The following is a 13,875-nucleotide window of genomic DNA, read 5'->3' on the forward strand; positions in this document are numbered from 1 at the left end:
ACAGTACTACCCTTTAGTTATAGTTATGGTCTGTACTACAGTACTACCCTTTAGTAATAGTTATGGTCTGTACTACCCTTTAGTTATGGTCTGTACTACAGTACTACCCTTTAGTTATGGTCTGTACTACAGTACTACCCTTTAGTAATAGTTATGGTCTGTACTACAGTACTACCCTTTAGTATTAGTTATGGTCTGTACTACAGTACTACCCTTTAGTAATAGTTATGGTCTGTACTACAGTACTACCCTTTAGTAATAGTTATGGTCTGTACTACAGTACTACCCTGTAGTTATGGTCTGTACTACAGTACTACCCTTTAGTAATAGTTATGGTCTGTACTACAGTACTACCCTTTAGTTATGGCCTGTACTACAGTACTACCCTTTAGTAATAGTTATGGTCTGTACTACAGTACTACCCTTTCGTAATAGTTATGGTCTGTACTACAGTACTACCCTTTAGTTATGGCCTGTACTACAGTACTACCCTTTAGTAATAGTTATGGTCTGTACTACAGTACAACCCTTTAGTAATAGTTATGGTCTGTACTACAGTACTACCCTTTAGTAATAGTTATGGTCTATACTACAGTACTACCCTTTAGTTATGGTCTGTACTACAGTACTACCCTTTAGTAATAGTTATGGTCTGTACTACAGTACTACCCTTTAGTAATAGTTATGGTCTGTACTACAGTACTACCCTTTAGTAATAGTTATGGTCTGTACTACAGTACTACCCTTTAGTAATAGTTATGGTCTGTACTACAGTACTACCCTTTAGTAATAGTTATGGTCTGTACTACAGTACTACCCTTTAGTAATAGTTATGGTCTGTACTACAGTACTACCCTTTAGTTATGGTCTGTACTACAGTACTACCCTTTAGTTATAGTTATGGTCTGTACTACAGTACTACCCTTTCGTAATAGTTATGGTCTGAACTAAAACCCTTTAGTAATAGTTATAGTCTGTACTACAGTACTACCCTTTAGTGGTGGTTATGGTCTGAACTACAGTACTACCCTTTAGTAATAGTTATGGTCTGTACTACAGTACTACCCTTTAGTTATAGTTATGGTCTGTACTACAGTACTACCCTTTAGTGGTAGTTATGGTCTGTACTACAGTACTACCCTTTAGTGGTAGTTATGGTCTGTACTACAGTACTTCCCTTTAGTATTAGTTATAGTCTGTACTAATACCCTTTAGTGGTAGTTATGGTCTGTACTACAGTACTACCCTTTAGTGGTAGTTATGGTCTGTACTACAGTACTACCCTTTAGTAGTAGTTATGGTCTGAACTAATACCCTTTAGTGGTAGTTATGGTCTGTACTACAGTACTACCCTTTAGTTATGGTCTGTACTACAGTACTACCCTTTAATATTAGTTATGGTCTGTACTACAGTACTACCCTTTAGTAATAGTTATGGTCTGTTCTACAGTACTACCCTTTAGTTATGGTCTGTACTACAGTACTACCCTTTAGTTATGGTCTGTACTACAGTACTACCCTTTAGTAATAGTTATGGTCTGTACTACTACCCTTTAGTATTAGTTATGGTCTGTACTACAGTACTACCCTTTAGTAATAGTTATGGTCTGTACTACTACCCTTTAGTAATAGTTATAGTCTGTACTACAGTACTACCCTTTAGTATTAGTTATGGTCTGTACTACAGTACTACCCTTTAGTAATAGTTATGGTCTGTACTACAGTACAACCCTTTCGTAATAGTTATAGTCTGTACTACAGTACTACCCTTTAGTGGTAGTTATGGTCTGAACTACAGTACTACCCTTTAGTGGTAGTTATGGTCTGTACTACAGTACTACCCTTTAGTGGTAGTTATGGTCTGTACTACAGTACTACCCTTTAGTTATAGTTATGGTCTGTACTACAGTACTACCCTTTAGTTATAGTTATGGTCTGTACTACAGTACTACCCTTTAGTGGTAGTTATGGTCTGTACTACAGTACTACCCTTTAGTATTAGTTATGGTCTGTACTACAGTACTACCCTTTAGTAGTAGTTATGGTCTGTACTACAGTACTACCCTTTAGTAATAGTTATGGTCTGTACTACAGTACTACCCTTTAGTAGTAGTTATGGTCTGTACTACAGTACTACCCTTTAGTAGTAGTTATGGTCTGTACTACAGTACTACCCTTTAGTAGTAGTTATGGTCTGTACTACAGTACTACCCTTTAGTGGTAGTTATGGTCTGTACTACAGTACTACCCTTTAGTGGTAGTTATGGTCTGTACTACAGTACTACCCTTTAGTAGTAGTTATGGTCTGTACTACAGTACTACCCTTTAGTAGTAGTTATGGTCTGTACTACAGTACTACCCTTTAGTGGTAGTTATGGTCTGTACTACAGTACTACCCTTTAGTAATAGTTATGGTCTGAACTAATACCCTTTAGTATTAGTTATGGTCTGTACTACAGTACTACCCTTTAGTAGTAGTTATGGTCTGTACTACAGTACTACCCTTTAGTATTAGTTATGGTCTGAACTACAGTACTACCCTTTAGTAGTAGTTATGGTCTGTACTACAGTACTACCCTTTAGTAGTAGTAATGGTCTGTACTACAGTACTACCCTTTAGTATTAGTTATGGTCTGTACTACAGTACTACCCTTTAGTAGTAGTTATGGTCTGAACTAATACCCTTTAGTATTAGTTATGGTCTGTACTACAGTACTACCCTTTAGTAGTAGTTATGGTCTGTACTACAGTACTACCCTTTAGTAGTAGTTATGGTCTGTACTACAGTACTACCCTTTAGTAATAGTTATGGTCTGAACTAATACCCTTTAGTATTAGTTATGGTCTGTACTACAGTACTACCCTTTAGTAGTAGTTATGGTCTGTACTACAGTACTACCCTTTAGTATTAGTTATGGTCTGTACTACAGTACTACCCTTTAGTATTAGTTATGGTCTGTACTACAGTACTACCCTTTAGTAGTAGTTATGGTCTGTACTACAGTACTACCCTTTAGTATTAGTTATGGTCTGAACTACAGTACTACCCTTTCGTAGTAGTTATGGTCTGTACTACAGTACTACCCTTTAGTATTAGTTATGGTCTGTACTACAGTACTACCCTTTAGTATTAGTTATGGTCTGTACTACAGTACTACCCTTTAGTAATAGTTATGGTCTGTACTACAGTACTACCCTTTAGTAATAGTTATGGTCTGAACTAAAACCCTTTAGTAGTAGTTATGGTCTGTACTACAGTACTACCCTTTAGTAATAGTTATGGTCTGTACTACAGTACTACCCTTTAGTAGTAGTTATGGTCTGAACTAATACCCTTTAGTAGTAGTTATGGTCTGTACTACAGTACTACCCTTTAGTAATAGTTATGGTCTGTACTACAGTACTACCCTTTAGTAGTAGTTATGGTCTGTACTACAGTACTACCCTTTAGTAGTAGTTATGGTCTGTACTACAGTACTACCCTTTAGTAGTAGTTATGGTCTGAACTAATACCCTTTAGTAGTAGTTATGGTCTGTACTACAGTACTACCCTTTAGTAATAGTTATGGTCTGAACTAAAACCCTTTAGTAGTAGTTATGGTCTGTACTACAGTACTACCCTTTAGTAATAGTTATGGTCTGTACTACAGTACTACCCTTTAGTTATAGTTATGGTCTGAACTAATACCCTTTAGTAGTAGTTATGGTCTGTACTACAGTACTACCCTTTAGTAGTAGTTATGGTCTGTACTACAGTACTACCTTTTAGTAGTAGTTATGGTCTGTACTACCCTTTAGTAGTAGTTATAGTCTGTACTACAGTACTACCTTTTAGTAGTAGTTATGGTCTGAACTAATACCCTTTAGTATTAGTTATGGTCTGTACTACAGTACTACCCTTTAGTAGTAGTTATAGTCTGTACTACAGTACTACCTTTTAGTAGTAGTTATGGTCTGAACTAATACCCTTTAGTAGTAGTTATGGTCTGTACTACAGTACTACCCTTTAGTAGTAGTTATGGTCTGAACTAATACCCTTTAGTAATAGTTATGGTCTGTACTACAGTACTACCCTTTAGTAATAGTTATGGTCTGTACTACACTTCTCCCTCCTGCAGCCGACAGGTTGTCTTTTCTTCTGTCTTGTGTTAGCACCATTGATAGTGTTAATGTGGAGAACCTTAGCACACTTCATCCAGAAAGCCCACCTTACCATGTGCTGTTCTCAGCCTCATCACATCTCATCTTCTCACCATTGGGCTAACTGATAGGAGAGAACCCACCCAGCCAACCAGATCCATGTCTTCCATTGCAAAGCAGACACAAAAGGAAAGACAAGCAATTGTTTGTTACCTGTTGAGTTGATGTAACTTATTCTGACTGGGTTTGACTCAATGAAGGGAGTTTGTACTTTCATTAATGGATGTTAATTAAGGTTGTATGAATGCCTTAATGATCCCTCTGCAGCTTAAACTCCTGCCAACCTCTGCTCTCCACCCTACACTCCTATTCCCTGCACCCTAAACCCTACACCCCTCCACTCCTATTCCCTGCACCCTAAACCCTACAACTACATCCCTATACTACTATTCCCTGCACCCTAAACCCTACAACTACACCCCTATACCCACCGCCCTACACCCCTACACTCCTGTCTTTTTAACCAAGGGGAATGAGCTGTAGAGAGGATCTGGATTTACCTCAGGAGGAGTGCTTGTTTTAGTTTGAATTGAAAACACTCAGTATGCTGTAGTCTGTTGTAGAAGGGTGAATGATTAACACACACTTTCTCCTCCAATCCTCACGCACTCTCCGTCCGTCCTGCGCTTCACATTCTCTCCGTCCACTCTTCAGGGAAGATGGTGAAAAAAGTCTGCCCCTGCAACCAACTCTGTAGTAATTATCTATTTTATGACCTTTGCCCCCACCCCCTCCCTACTGCCTCCTCCACCACCCTCACTCTCTGCACCCCCCTGTTCGGGTTGCAAAGTTAAAGAATCTTTCCCAAATGTCCCAGGTTTTCCAGAAATCCCATTTGGAGGATTCCCTCCCTGCTTATTCCCTTTCTGGAAACCTGGACATTTTGGATAAGTTGCTGTAATTTTGCAATCCTACCTCCCGTTGCTCTCTGCTTTGAGTGTCTGTGCACTTACTGCCCTGTGGATGTCAGCTGTGGCTTTAGTCGTGTGTCGGAGTCAACAAGGCTCTCCTCTCACAGGGTGACTTGAGCATTTCTCTGTTGTGACGATGACCCCATTCAAATGATCTATCACAGGGGTTCTCAAAGTGGGTTCCGTGGCCAGATATATAACAATGTCTTCTAAATGTCATTTTATTTTACGTGAAAATACTAACAGATTTTTTTATAAATTGACCAAGGGATCCATGGAATAAGTTTTGAGGGTGTAATACGATACAATGTCATATTATTCATTTTCCATGTCTGTTCTTAACCCTGGGCAACATGCGCCTGCGGAGGCTCACAGGGATATTGGTATCCACAGTACTCAACCAATTATACAGTTTTCAAGTCGATACATCTTGTATTCCTCAAAAATGTTTGGGGAACATAAATAAACAACTGAGCAAGAGGACAAGTACATTCATGTCTAGTTTGAGAAACGGAAGCCTCACAAGTTCTCAACTGGCAGCTTCATTAAATAGTACCCGCAAAACACCAGTCTCAACGTCAACAGTGAAGAGGCGACTCCGGGATTCTGGCCTTCTAGGCAGAGTTCCTCTGTCCAGTCTCAACGTCAACAGTGAAGAGGCGACTCTGGGATTCTGGCCTTCTAGGCAGAGTTGCAAAGAAAAAGCCATATCTCAGACTGGCCAATACATATAAAAGATTAAGATGGGCAAAAGAACACAGACACTGGACAGAGGAACTCTGCCTAGAAGGCCAGTCTCCCGGAGTCGCCTCTTCACTGTTGAGACTGGTGTTTTGCGGGTACTATTTAATGAAGCTGAGAATTGAGGACTTGTGAGACATCTGTTTCTCAAACTAGACATTAATGTACTTGTCCTCTTGCTCAGTTGTGCACTGGGGCCTCCCACTCTTCTTTCTATTCTGGTTAGAATCAGTTTGCGCTGTTCTGTGAAGGGAGTAGTACACAGCGTTTTATGAGATCTTCCGTTTCTTGGCAATTTCTCACGGAATAGCCTTCATTTCTCAGAACAAGAATAGACTGATGAGTTTGAGAAGAAAGTTCTTTGTTTCTGGACATTTTGAGCCTGTAATCGAACTCACAAATGCTGAGGCTCCAGATACTCAACTAGTCTAAAGAAGGCCAGTTTTATTGCTTCTTTAATCAGAACAACAGTTTTCAGCTGTGCTAACATAATTGCAAAATTGTTTTCTAATGATCAATTAGCCTTTTAAAATGATAAACTTGGATTAGCTAACACAGGAGTGATGGTTGCTGATAATGGGCCTCTGTACGCCTATGCAGATATTCCATTAAAAATTAGCCATTTACATCTACAATAGTCATTTACAACAATGTCTACACTGTATTTCTGATCAATTTGATGTTATTTTAATGGACAACCAAATTGCTTTTTTTTCAAAAACAAGGACATTTCTAAGTGACCTCAAACTTTTGAACAGTGGTGCATGTATATAAAATAGATCATCCCTTTTACTCACCAATTTCGTGGTTTCCATTTGGTAGTTAGTCTTGTCTCATCGCTGCAACTCCAGTACGGACTCGGGAGAGGCGAAGGTTGAGAGCCATGCGTCCTCCGTAACACGACCCAACCAAGCCGCACTGCTTCTTGACACAATGCCCGCTTAACCCGGAAGCCAGCCGCACCAATGTGTCGGAGGAAACACCCGTACATCTGGCGACCGTGTCAGCGTGCATGTGCCCGGTACGCCACAGGAGTCGCTAGAGCGCGATGGGACAAGAACATCCCGGCCGGCCAATCCCTCCCCTAACTCGGACAATGCTGGACCCCATGGGTCTCCCGGTCGCGGCCCGCTGTGACAGAGCCTGGACTCAAACCAGGATCTCTAATGGCACTGCGATGCAGTGCCTTAGACCACAGCGCCACTCGGGAAGCCTTAAAATTATAGTTTTAACAATGTTTTGAGGCTAAAAAGTGTTTGTTCCCTTTGTTTACGAACATTGGAGTAAAACAAGGTTGTATTTTGAGTTCTGATGGGATACGACAATTTAACTAAGCACATGAGGCATTTATAAGTTAGATTCTTCAAGAATAATTGGATACTTATCAAGAATGTACAAGTCAGAAAACGTATGTAGCAGGTGCTGATTGCCCCTTTAAACGTACGGTATTTTCGTTATTGGCCAACCTAAAAAATATTTCACCAGAGTTGTTGCAATGTGAATGGGAGTCATCCAGACCACAAAATGTTGAAGTCATGTTGTGATTCAGCTGCTCCCCTCCTTCCCCCATCTCTTCTAGTTTAGAGCATGGCTTGTCCTGTGGACTCCATTACCCAGAGTTCCACTGGTGCTGCAGTCATGACTCAGTGTATCGCTGCATTACGTCATGGCTTTCCCCCCCTCTAATTTTCAATTTTTCTATACTTAAAAAAAAAACTTGACTCAGTAGCTTGTTAGAAATGCCAAAGGTCTTCAATGATTGAACTTAGTTTATCTATTGAACAATAATTACATTTTAGGAGTTTGTTTTTCTATCATAGCTTCATTTATTGTTTGCAACAGAAATGCATCAGGTCCTTGAGTTCCTATTGCAGCCAGCTACTGCATGACTACTGCATGTATGTGATTATTGTTGAGACATTGCAGTAGGCGACTGTGAAAAAGGAGCTGATGAATTTTCCCATACTCACTCTCACCTCTGGTGTATTTTGGGTTCTGGCTCTGCTTCCAGGAAGAGAGGCACTAAACAGCTAACCTTTTTAAAGCCTGTTTGCAGCTCAATACATCTGTTCTCATGTAATGCTTGCTGTAATATAATGCCTGTTAGTGTTTTAGGAAGGCTGCTGATACAGAATGACTGTAGACAACATTAGATAACATTTTGTTTTGAAATACAATTCATAAAGTCTCCAAACGTAAACCACCATGATCTTAGGTCTTGGCCCAAATTAAATCCCCAACATGGATCTTGTGAGAGATGGGTCATTTTAGCTGTAAGTCTAAGCTAGTCATTGTTGATATATTGAACATTTTATCTGCAGACAGTGAATGTGTTTTTAAAATGGAGAATGTTCTGGTTCATTCAGGGTGATGGACTAAGACTTGTGTTACAGCTCCCTCTGCTGTTCATATGCAGAACCCATTTGTCAGATTAGAGTAGATATTTTCATCCTGCTAAATGTTGGCCCAGTTCATCAGGATGGAGGAAATACATGCCTCAGAGTTGATCATAATGTGTCATAGGATCCTGTCCTGTTACGTTGACATAGCTGGAGTATGTCGTTAACCAACGCAAACACACTGACACCAAACAACTACCTACTCTACATATCCCATAACCCTCCTCTCTGTCTCTCTCTCCCCCTCTCTCTCTCTCTGTCTCTCCCGTCTCTCCAGGGACCAGCAGCACCAACACAGTGACTGGTCCAGGAGGCCAGGGTCCAGGAGACCAGGGTTCAGGGGGTCAGAACCAGGGCCAGCCTTCTCCCAACCCCCCTCAACAGGGCCGGAAGGGCACGTTCACCGACGACCTGCACAAGCTGGTTGACAACTGGGCCCGCGACGCCATCAGTCTGTCCCAGGGCAAGAGTCGCTCCAAACAGCAACAGCAACCCTCACAGGGACACAGCTACCAGGTGAGTAAAGACAGATTTATTCATCAAAATAATGGGATGCTCAAGCCTTACCAATATAGTCCATGTTTGATTGTGTTGCTTATTTGAAATATAGATTACTGGAAGTGAATGTTATGGGGACGGGAATGTTATGGGAATGTTATGGGGACCGGAATGTTATGGGAATGTTATGGGGACCGGAATGTTATGGAAATGTTATGGGGACGGGAATGTTATGGGAATGTTATGGGGACGGGAATGTTATGGGGACGGGAATGTTATGGGAATGTTATGGGGACGGGAATGTTATGGGGACGGGAATGTTATGGGAATGTTATGGGGACAGGAATGTTATGGGGACGGGAATGTTATGGGGACAGGAATGTTATGGGGACGGGAATGTTATGGGGACGGGAATGTTTTGGGAATGTTATGTGGACGGGGATGTTATGGGGATGTTATGGGGACGGGAATGTTATGGGAATGTTATGGGGACGGGAATGTTATGGGAATGTTATGGGGACGGGAATGTTATGGGGATGTTATGGGGACGGGAATGTTATGGGGATGTTATGGGGACGGGAATGTTATTGGGACGGGAATGTTATGGGAATGTTATGGGGACGGGAATGTTATGGGGATGTTATGGGGACGGGAATGTTATGGGGATGTTATGGGGACGGGAATGTTATTGGGACGGGAATGTTATGGGAATGTTATGGGGACGGGAATGTTATGGTGTTTGTAAGCTGGAACATGAGTTGTTGATATGGGTCCTGGTCCAACCTCCACGTAGCATAGCTGAGATAGCTCTGGCCATGTAATGTAAGTGGTATGCTAGTATGGATATTGGAGAGCAGCCATGCAGTATCTCACCCTGGTGTCTCTTCTCCCTCTCCAGGCGACCCCGTCCACCAACAAGGGCCGTAAGTTCTCCGCCCCGAGTCAGCTGTGCCCCAGCAACGCCTCTTCCACCCCCGCTACCTCTCTGGGAGGCCGCAAGGGCTCCTTGTGTCCCCCTCCCCAGTACGGCGGGGTCGGGGCATGCTACCCCTCCTCCACTTCACCTTACAGCAGCGCCCAGTGGGTGGGATCCACGGGGTCCACAGGGCCGGGACAGGGTCAGGCCGGTATGTTAGCCTCCTCTCAGCCCCTGGTTGCCTCCTCCTCGCAGTACCCCTCCTCTGCCACTGGGGGGCAGGGCTCCCTGCAGGGCTTCCATCACATCAGCACTTTGCAGAAATCCGTCAGCAACCCTGGAGGCCCCAACCTGAGGACCACGTAGTGGCCATGAGGGGATGTTAGCCATGCCGGGCTGAGAGACTGACAGACTGAGGGAGAGAGACATGAGGAATGAAGGGTGTCTGTGTTACAAGGGGGAGAGGGGCTTGTGTGTTACAAGCGACATCATGGTTGGTGGGACTGTATTGAATGTGAATGAGCTGGCTGTGAAGAAGAGGAGGAGCAGGAGAGAGAAGAGTCAGCTGCTGTGGGAAATGGTGCACCACTCTGCCCTCTTCTGTTTCCTTGAAGGATAACAGGAGAGGGACACACTTCCCCTCTCCCCCCTCCACCCCGAGGTCAACTGTGGGCCTTGGGGGTCGAAGAAAGACGCAAAACGGGACAAGGAATACCAATGGACACGAGTGCAATGTTAAGTGGCCAAAGAGGGTTAATGTGACAATTACTATTGTAAAATGTGTGTGTGTGGTGATGGGCTTTGTTCCTTCACTGTGACTGGCTTTTACATGTACTCTATAGTAGAGACCAGAGCCTTGTACTGATCTCAGAGAGGAGGGATGGAGGATAGTAACAGACCAAGGGGGTGTACTTATCGTTGGGGAGCTGCAGTACATAGCTAACCCCTTTCTCCTCTCACCTATCTGACCCCCCCTCCCTCCCCCCTCCCTGCCTGTTCAGCTCCTCCTGCTGGTAACTGACCTCCAGAACAGAGCTTTAAGTGACTGTACAGTACTATACAGCTCCTCCTGCTGGTAACTGACCTCCAGAACAGAGCTTTAAGTGACTGTACAGTACTATACAGCTCCTCCTGCTGGTAACTGACCTCCAGAACAGAGCTTTAAGTGACTGTACAGTACTATACAGCTCCTCCTGCTGGTAACTGACCTCCAGAACAGAGCTTTAAGTGACCGTACAGTACTATACAGCTCCTCCTGCTGGTAACTGACCTCCAGAACAGAGCTTTATGTGACCGTACAGTACTATACAGCTCCTCCTGTTGGTAACTGACCTCCAGAACAGAGCTTTAAGTGACTGTACAGTACTATACAGCTCCTCCTGCTGGTAACTGACCTCCAGAACAGAGCTTTAAGTGACTGTACAGTACTATACAGCTCCTCCTGTTGGTAACTGACCTCCAGAACAGAGCTTTAAGTGACTGTACAGTACTATACAGCTCCTCCTGCTGGTAACTGACCTCCAGAACAGAGCTTTAAGTGACTGTACAGTACTATACAGCTCCTCCTGCTGGTAACTGACCTCCAGAACAGAGCTTTAAGTGACTGTACAGTACTATACAGCTCCAGTAGAAGTCCATTATGGTAGAGTTGTGTAGCATGTTGAGGAGATGTGAGGAAGGTTATGGGGTCAAGGAATGAGTTTGTGAGGCTGAGGTGTGGGACTGGTGCCACGTATGTAGCTGGTCAGGCAGTGTTGACATCCGGAACCACATGTACTGCTATTCCTATATATCATTTAGGATGTTCATTGGTGTGTGTAAGTGGAGAGTCAGTAGAAAAGGCCTGGGGGTTCATACCCTGCTCTACCCCTCCTGTTGCCATGGGATGCAATAAGAACACCGTGATAGAAACCTCCTCCTTAATATAATAATAACACATAAAGTGACCTTCATTAGGAAAACAATCCATGACCAGATTCAGAATGTCATTTTTGTATGATTTTTTTAAGAATTTGGGATTATGATGATTCCATGTTTGATTAGTGTTTTAATTATTTTCCTCTGTCCCCATTGAACTGAGGAGACTCTTCTGTAGCATGATGAAAGGGTTAACGCTAGGGTTGACCCTCCTATCCAGGAACTCTCTCTCAGTATAGGGCCTTTAAAGAAACTACATCTCCCAGTATATAGGGCCTTTAAAGAAACTACAACTCCCCTCTAACCATGCTAACCATCTCTTTACATGATTGGAGGGGAGTAGTGTGTGTGAGACCCATCTATCCCAGTCTTAACTTCAGGCTTATAGTTACTCCATTTTAAAATGTGCTGTATCTGGGAGGCTGATGAGATCCCCATCCTGAAGCATAAAGTCTGTACAAGCTGGCTCGTAGTTCCCATCTACATATCCCTAATGAGAGAGCCCCCCTGAACTAACACAGACAGGACTGAAGTAGATTCTCTCAGACAGGAGTTGTTGACTGAAGTAGATTCTCTCAGACTCAACTCAATAGTCTTCTTTTTCACAGGTGGTTTAGCTCTGAGAGGGAATGCAGGGTGAACGGAAGGAGGTATGTCCTGTTGGCTCTCTGTGTCACACATGATATTGTTTTCACGGTTGTGAGGTAGGTTGGTGTTGGTCCTGCATGGACCCAGAGACGGACAGGTCTCGGTGGGGCAAGGAGAGGACTGGACGTGGGCTGGGCTTGGTGGTAGGCTGCATGGTGGATGAAAAGTAATGCCTTGGATCTCCAGCAACACAACGCCGTCTGTCCTTGAGGGCTTGTGAAGCTTTCAAACCTATGATCTATTAGTAACATAAACCCTTTTATAATCATGATGTTGACAGCGTTAGGGGCCTCGATCTCTCTCTACTTCTGAGTCTTTTCAATAGTGTGATTGAAAACAAAAATGTACATTATTATTCTATTTAAAAAAACAAGAAATGAAAAAAAGACCAGTGTTCTGTATGGACCTGTATTTACCCATCAGTTTCTGATGTTGAAACACTGTGATTATTATAAATGTTGTTGGACAACATGAGTTTAAGAAGAAAAAAGACAGAAAAATACCAACAAAAAGACAGTTGGAGGAAACGTTATGGTGGAATGGTAATACTTAGGCTGAACAAAATAACAAAATAAAAGGCTAGCTATTTTCCTTATCCAGTACTTATCGAGGTCACTTTAACCTTTCTTCTCTTTCTACTTTCTTTATATTAGATAAATGTGAATGTTAAATGGACTCAATTAACGTACTTGAATAGTAACTTGGGGTTGAGTGCCAAATAACACCCTATCCCTTACACGGTGTTCAACCTTTCACCAGGAGCCGATAAGACCTCGATCAGGGCCCATGGGGCTCTGGTCAAAAGTAGTGCACTATATAGGGGATAAGGTGCGATGTAGGACTCACCCTTGGTCTTTTCCGTGTCCTTTCGCCCCCCAGTACTCCAGTGAGAGCTCTGCTAGAGTTTCTAGTGCCTTCCATTATTTATTTTGCTTATTATTTTGAACAGTTTCTTTGACATGATGGAGTAACGGAAGTGCTGTTGATTTCTGCTACATTGAAGTGCTTTACTGGCTCTGTGGGTACAAAAGTCAAAGGTACACTGGGAAGGGGAGACGGGGGAAGGTGGGCTGTGGGGTTTTTGTTTCTTTGTGCCATTTATTGTTTTAGTATTGGGGTTAAATACATTTTGATTTGGGGGGGCGGAAGACTAACTTAGTCCTAGACTCTGCAGAGAGTAGGACTGGATCTGATGGTGAAGCTTGGACAAACTCTGTATTTGAAACAGACAAAGGAACGCAGACAACAGAACAACAGAGTGAGGCTGAACCAGGGTTACCTTAACATTTAAAATAAAGGGTCTGTTAGGAACGGAATGCTTGACTGTTCCGTTTGTTCTAGTGTTCGGGGGACACGTTTCAGATGCTAGAACCATTCATTCAGTATGCCAGAGCTCTCTAGCTAACACTGAGCCTATCATTAGACCCACTACAACAATCAGGCTATCTTTACTGACGGCCTGTCCACGAAGCCTTGAGTGTGTCCGACACCAGGCAGCACGGTATACAAGCCTCGTGTTGGTGGTGAAAGAGAGGGGAGGAAGGCGGTAGACGGATAGGAATAGAGAAGAGAAAGTCAGTCAGTGAGAAACGGTATTTGTGTGAATGTCTCAAAAGAGTGAAAACCAGATTGTGGTGTTTTATAG

The 13,875-nt window shown here is 42.9% G+C and overlaps 1 protein-coding gene across 10 annotated transcripts in view; it reads left to right on the plus strand.

Annotated features, from left to right (window-relative positions):
- The window catches only part of LOC110490805 (serine/threonine-protein kinase WNK1), a 175,669-nt gene extending 162,844 nt beyond the window's left edge, over positions 1-12,825 (plus strand). For 6 of the 10 annotated variants that reach the window (XM_036956822.1, XM_036956824.1, XM_036956827.1 and 3 more), the window contains 3 exons: positions 4,855-4,896; positions 8,529-8,767; positions 9,648-12,825. In XM_036956822.1, the coding sequence (XP_036812717.1) occupies positions 4,855-4,896; positions 8,529-8,767; positions 9,648-10,031 (665 nt within the window). In that variant the 3' untranslated portion in view covers positions 10,032-12,825. The remainder of the gene's footprint in view (positions 1-4,854; positions 4,897-8,528; positions 8,768-9,647) is intronic. The other 4 variants (XM_036956825.1, XM_036956826.1, XM_036956828.1 and 1 more) reach the window with 1 other exon arrangement.
- Positions 12,826-13,875: the final 1,050 nt, after the last annotated feature.

The sequence above is a fragment of the Oncorhynchus mykiss genome, chromosome 21 (assembly GCF_013265735.2).
Source record: "Oncorhynchus mykiss isolate Arlee chromosome 21, USDA_OmykA_1.1, whole genome shotgun sequence".
NCBI lineage: Eukaryota > Metazoa > Chordata > Actinopteri > Salmoniformes > Salmonidae > Oncorhynchus > Oncorhynchus mykiss.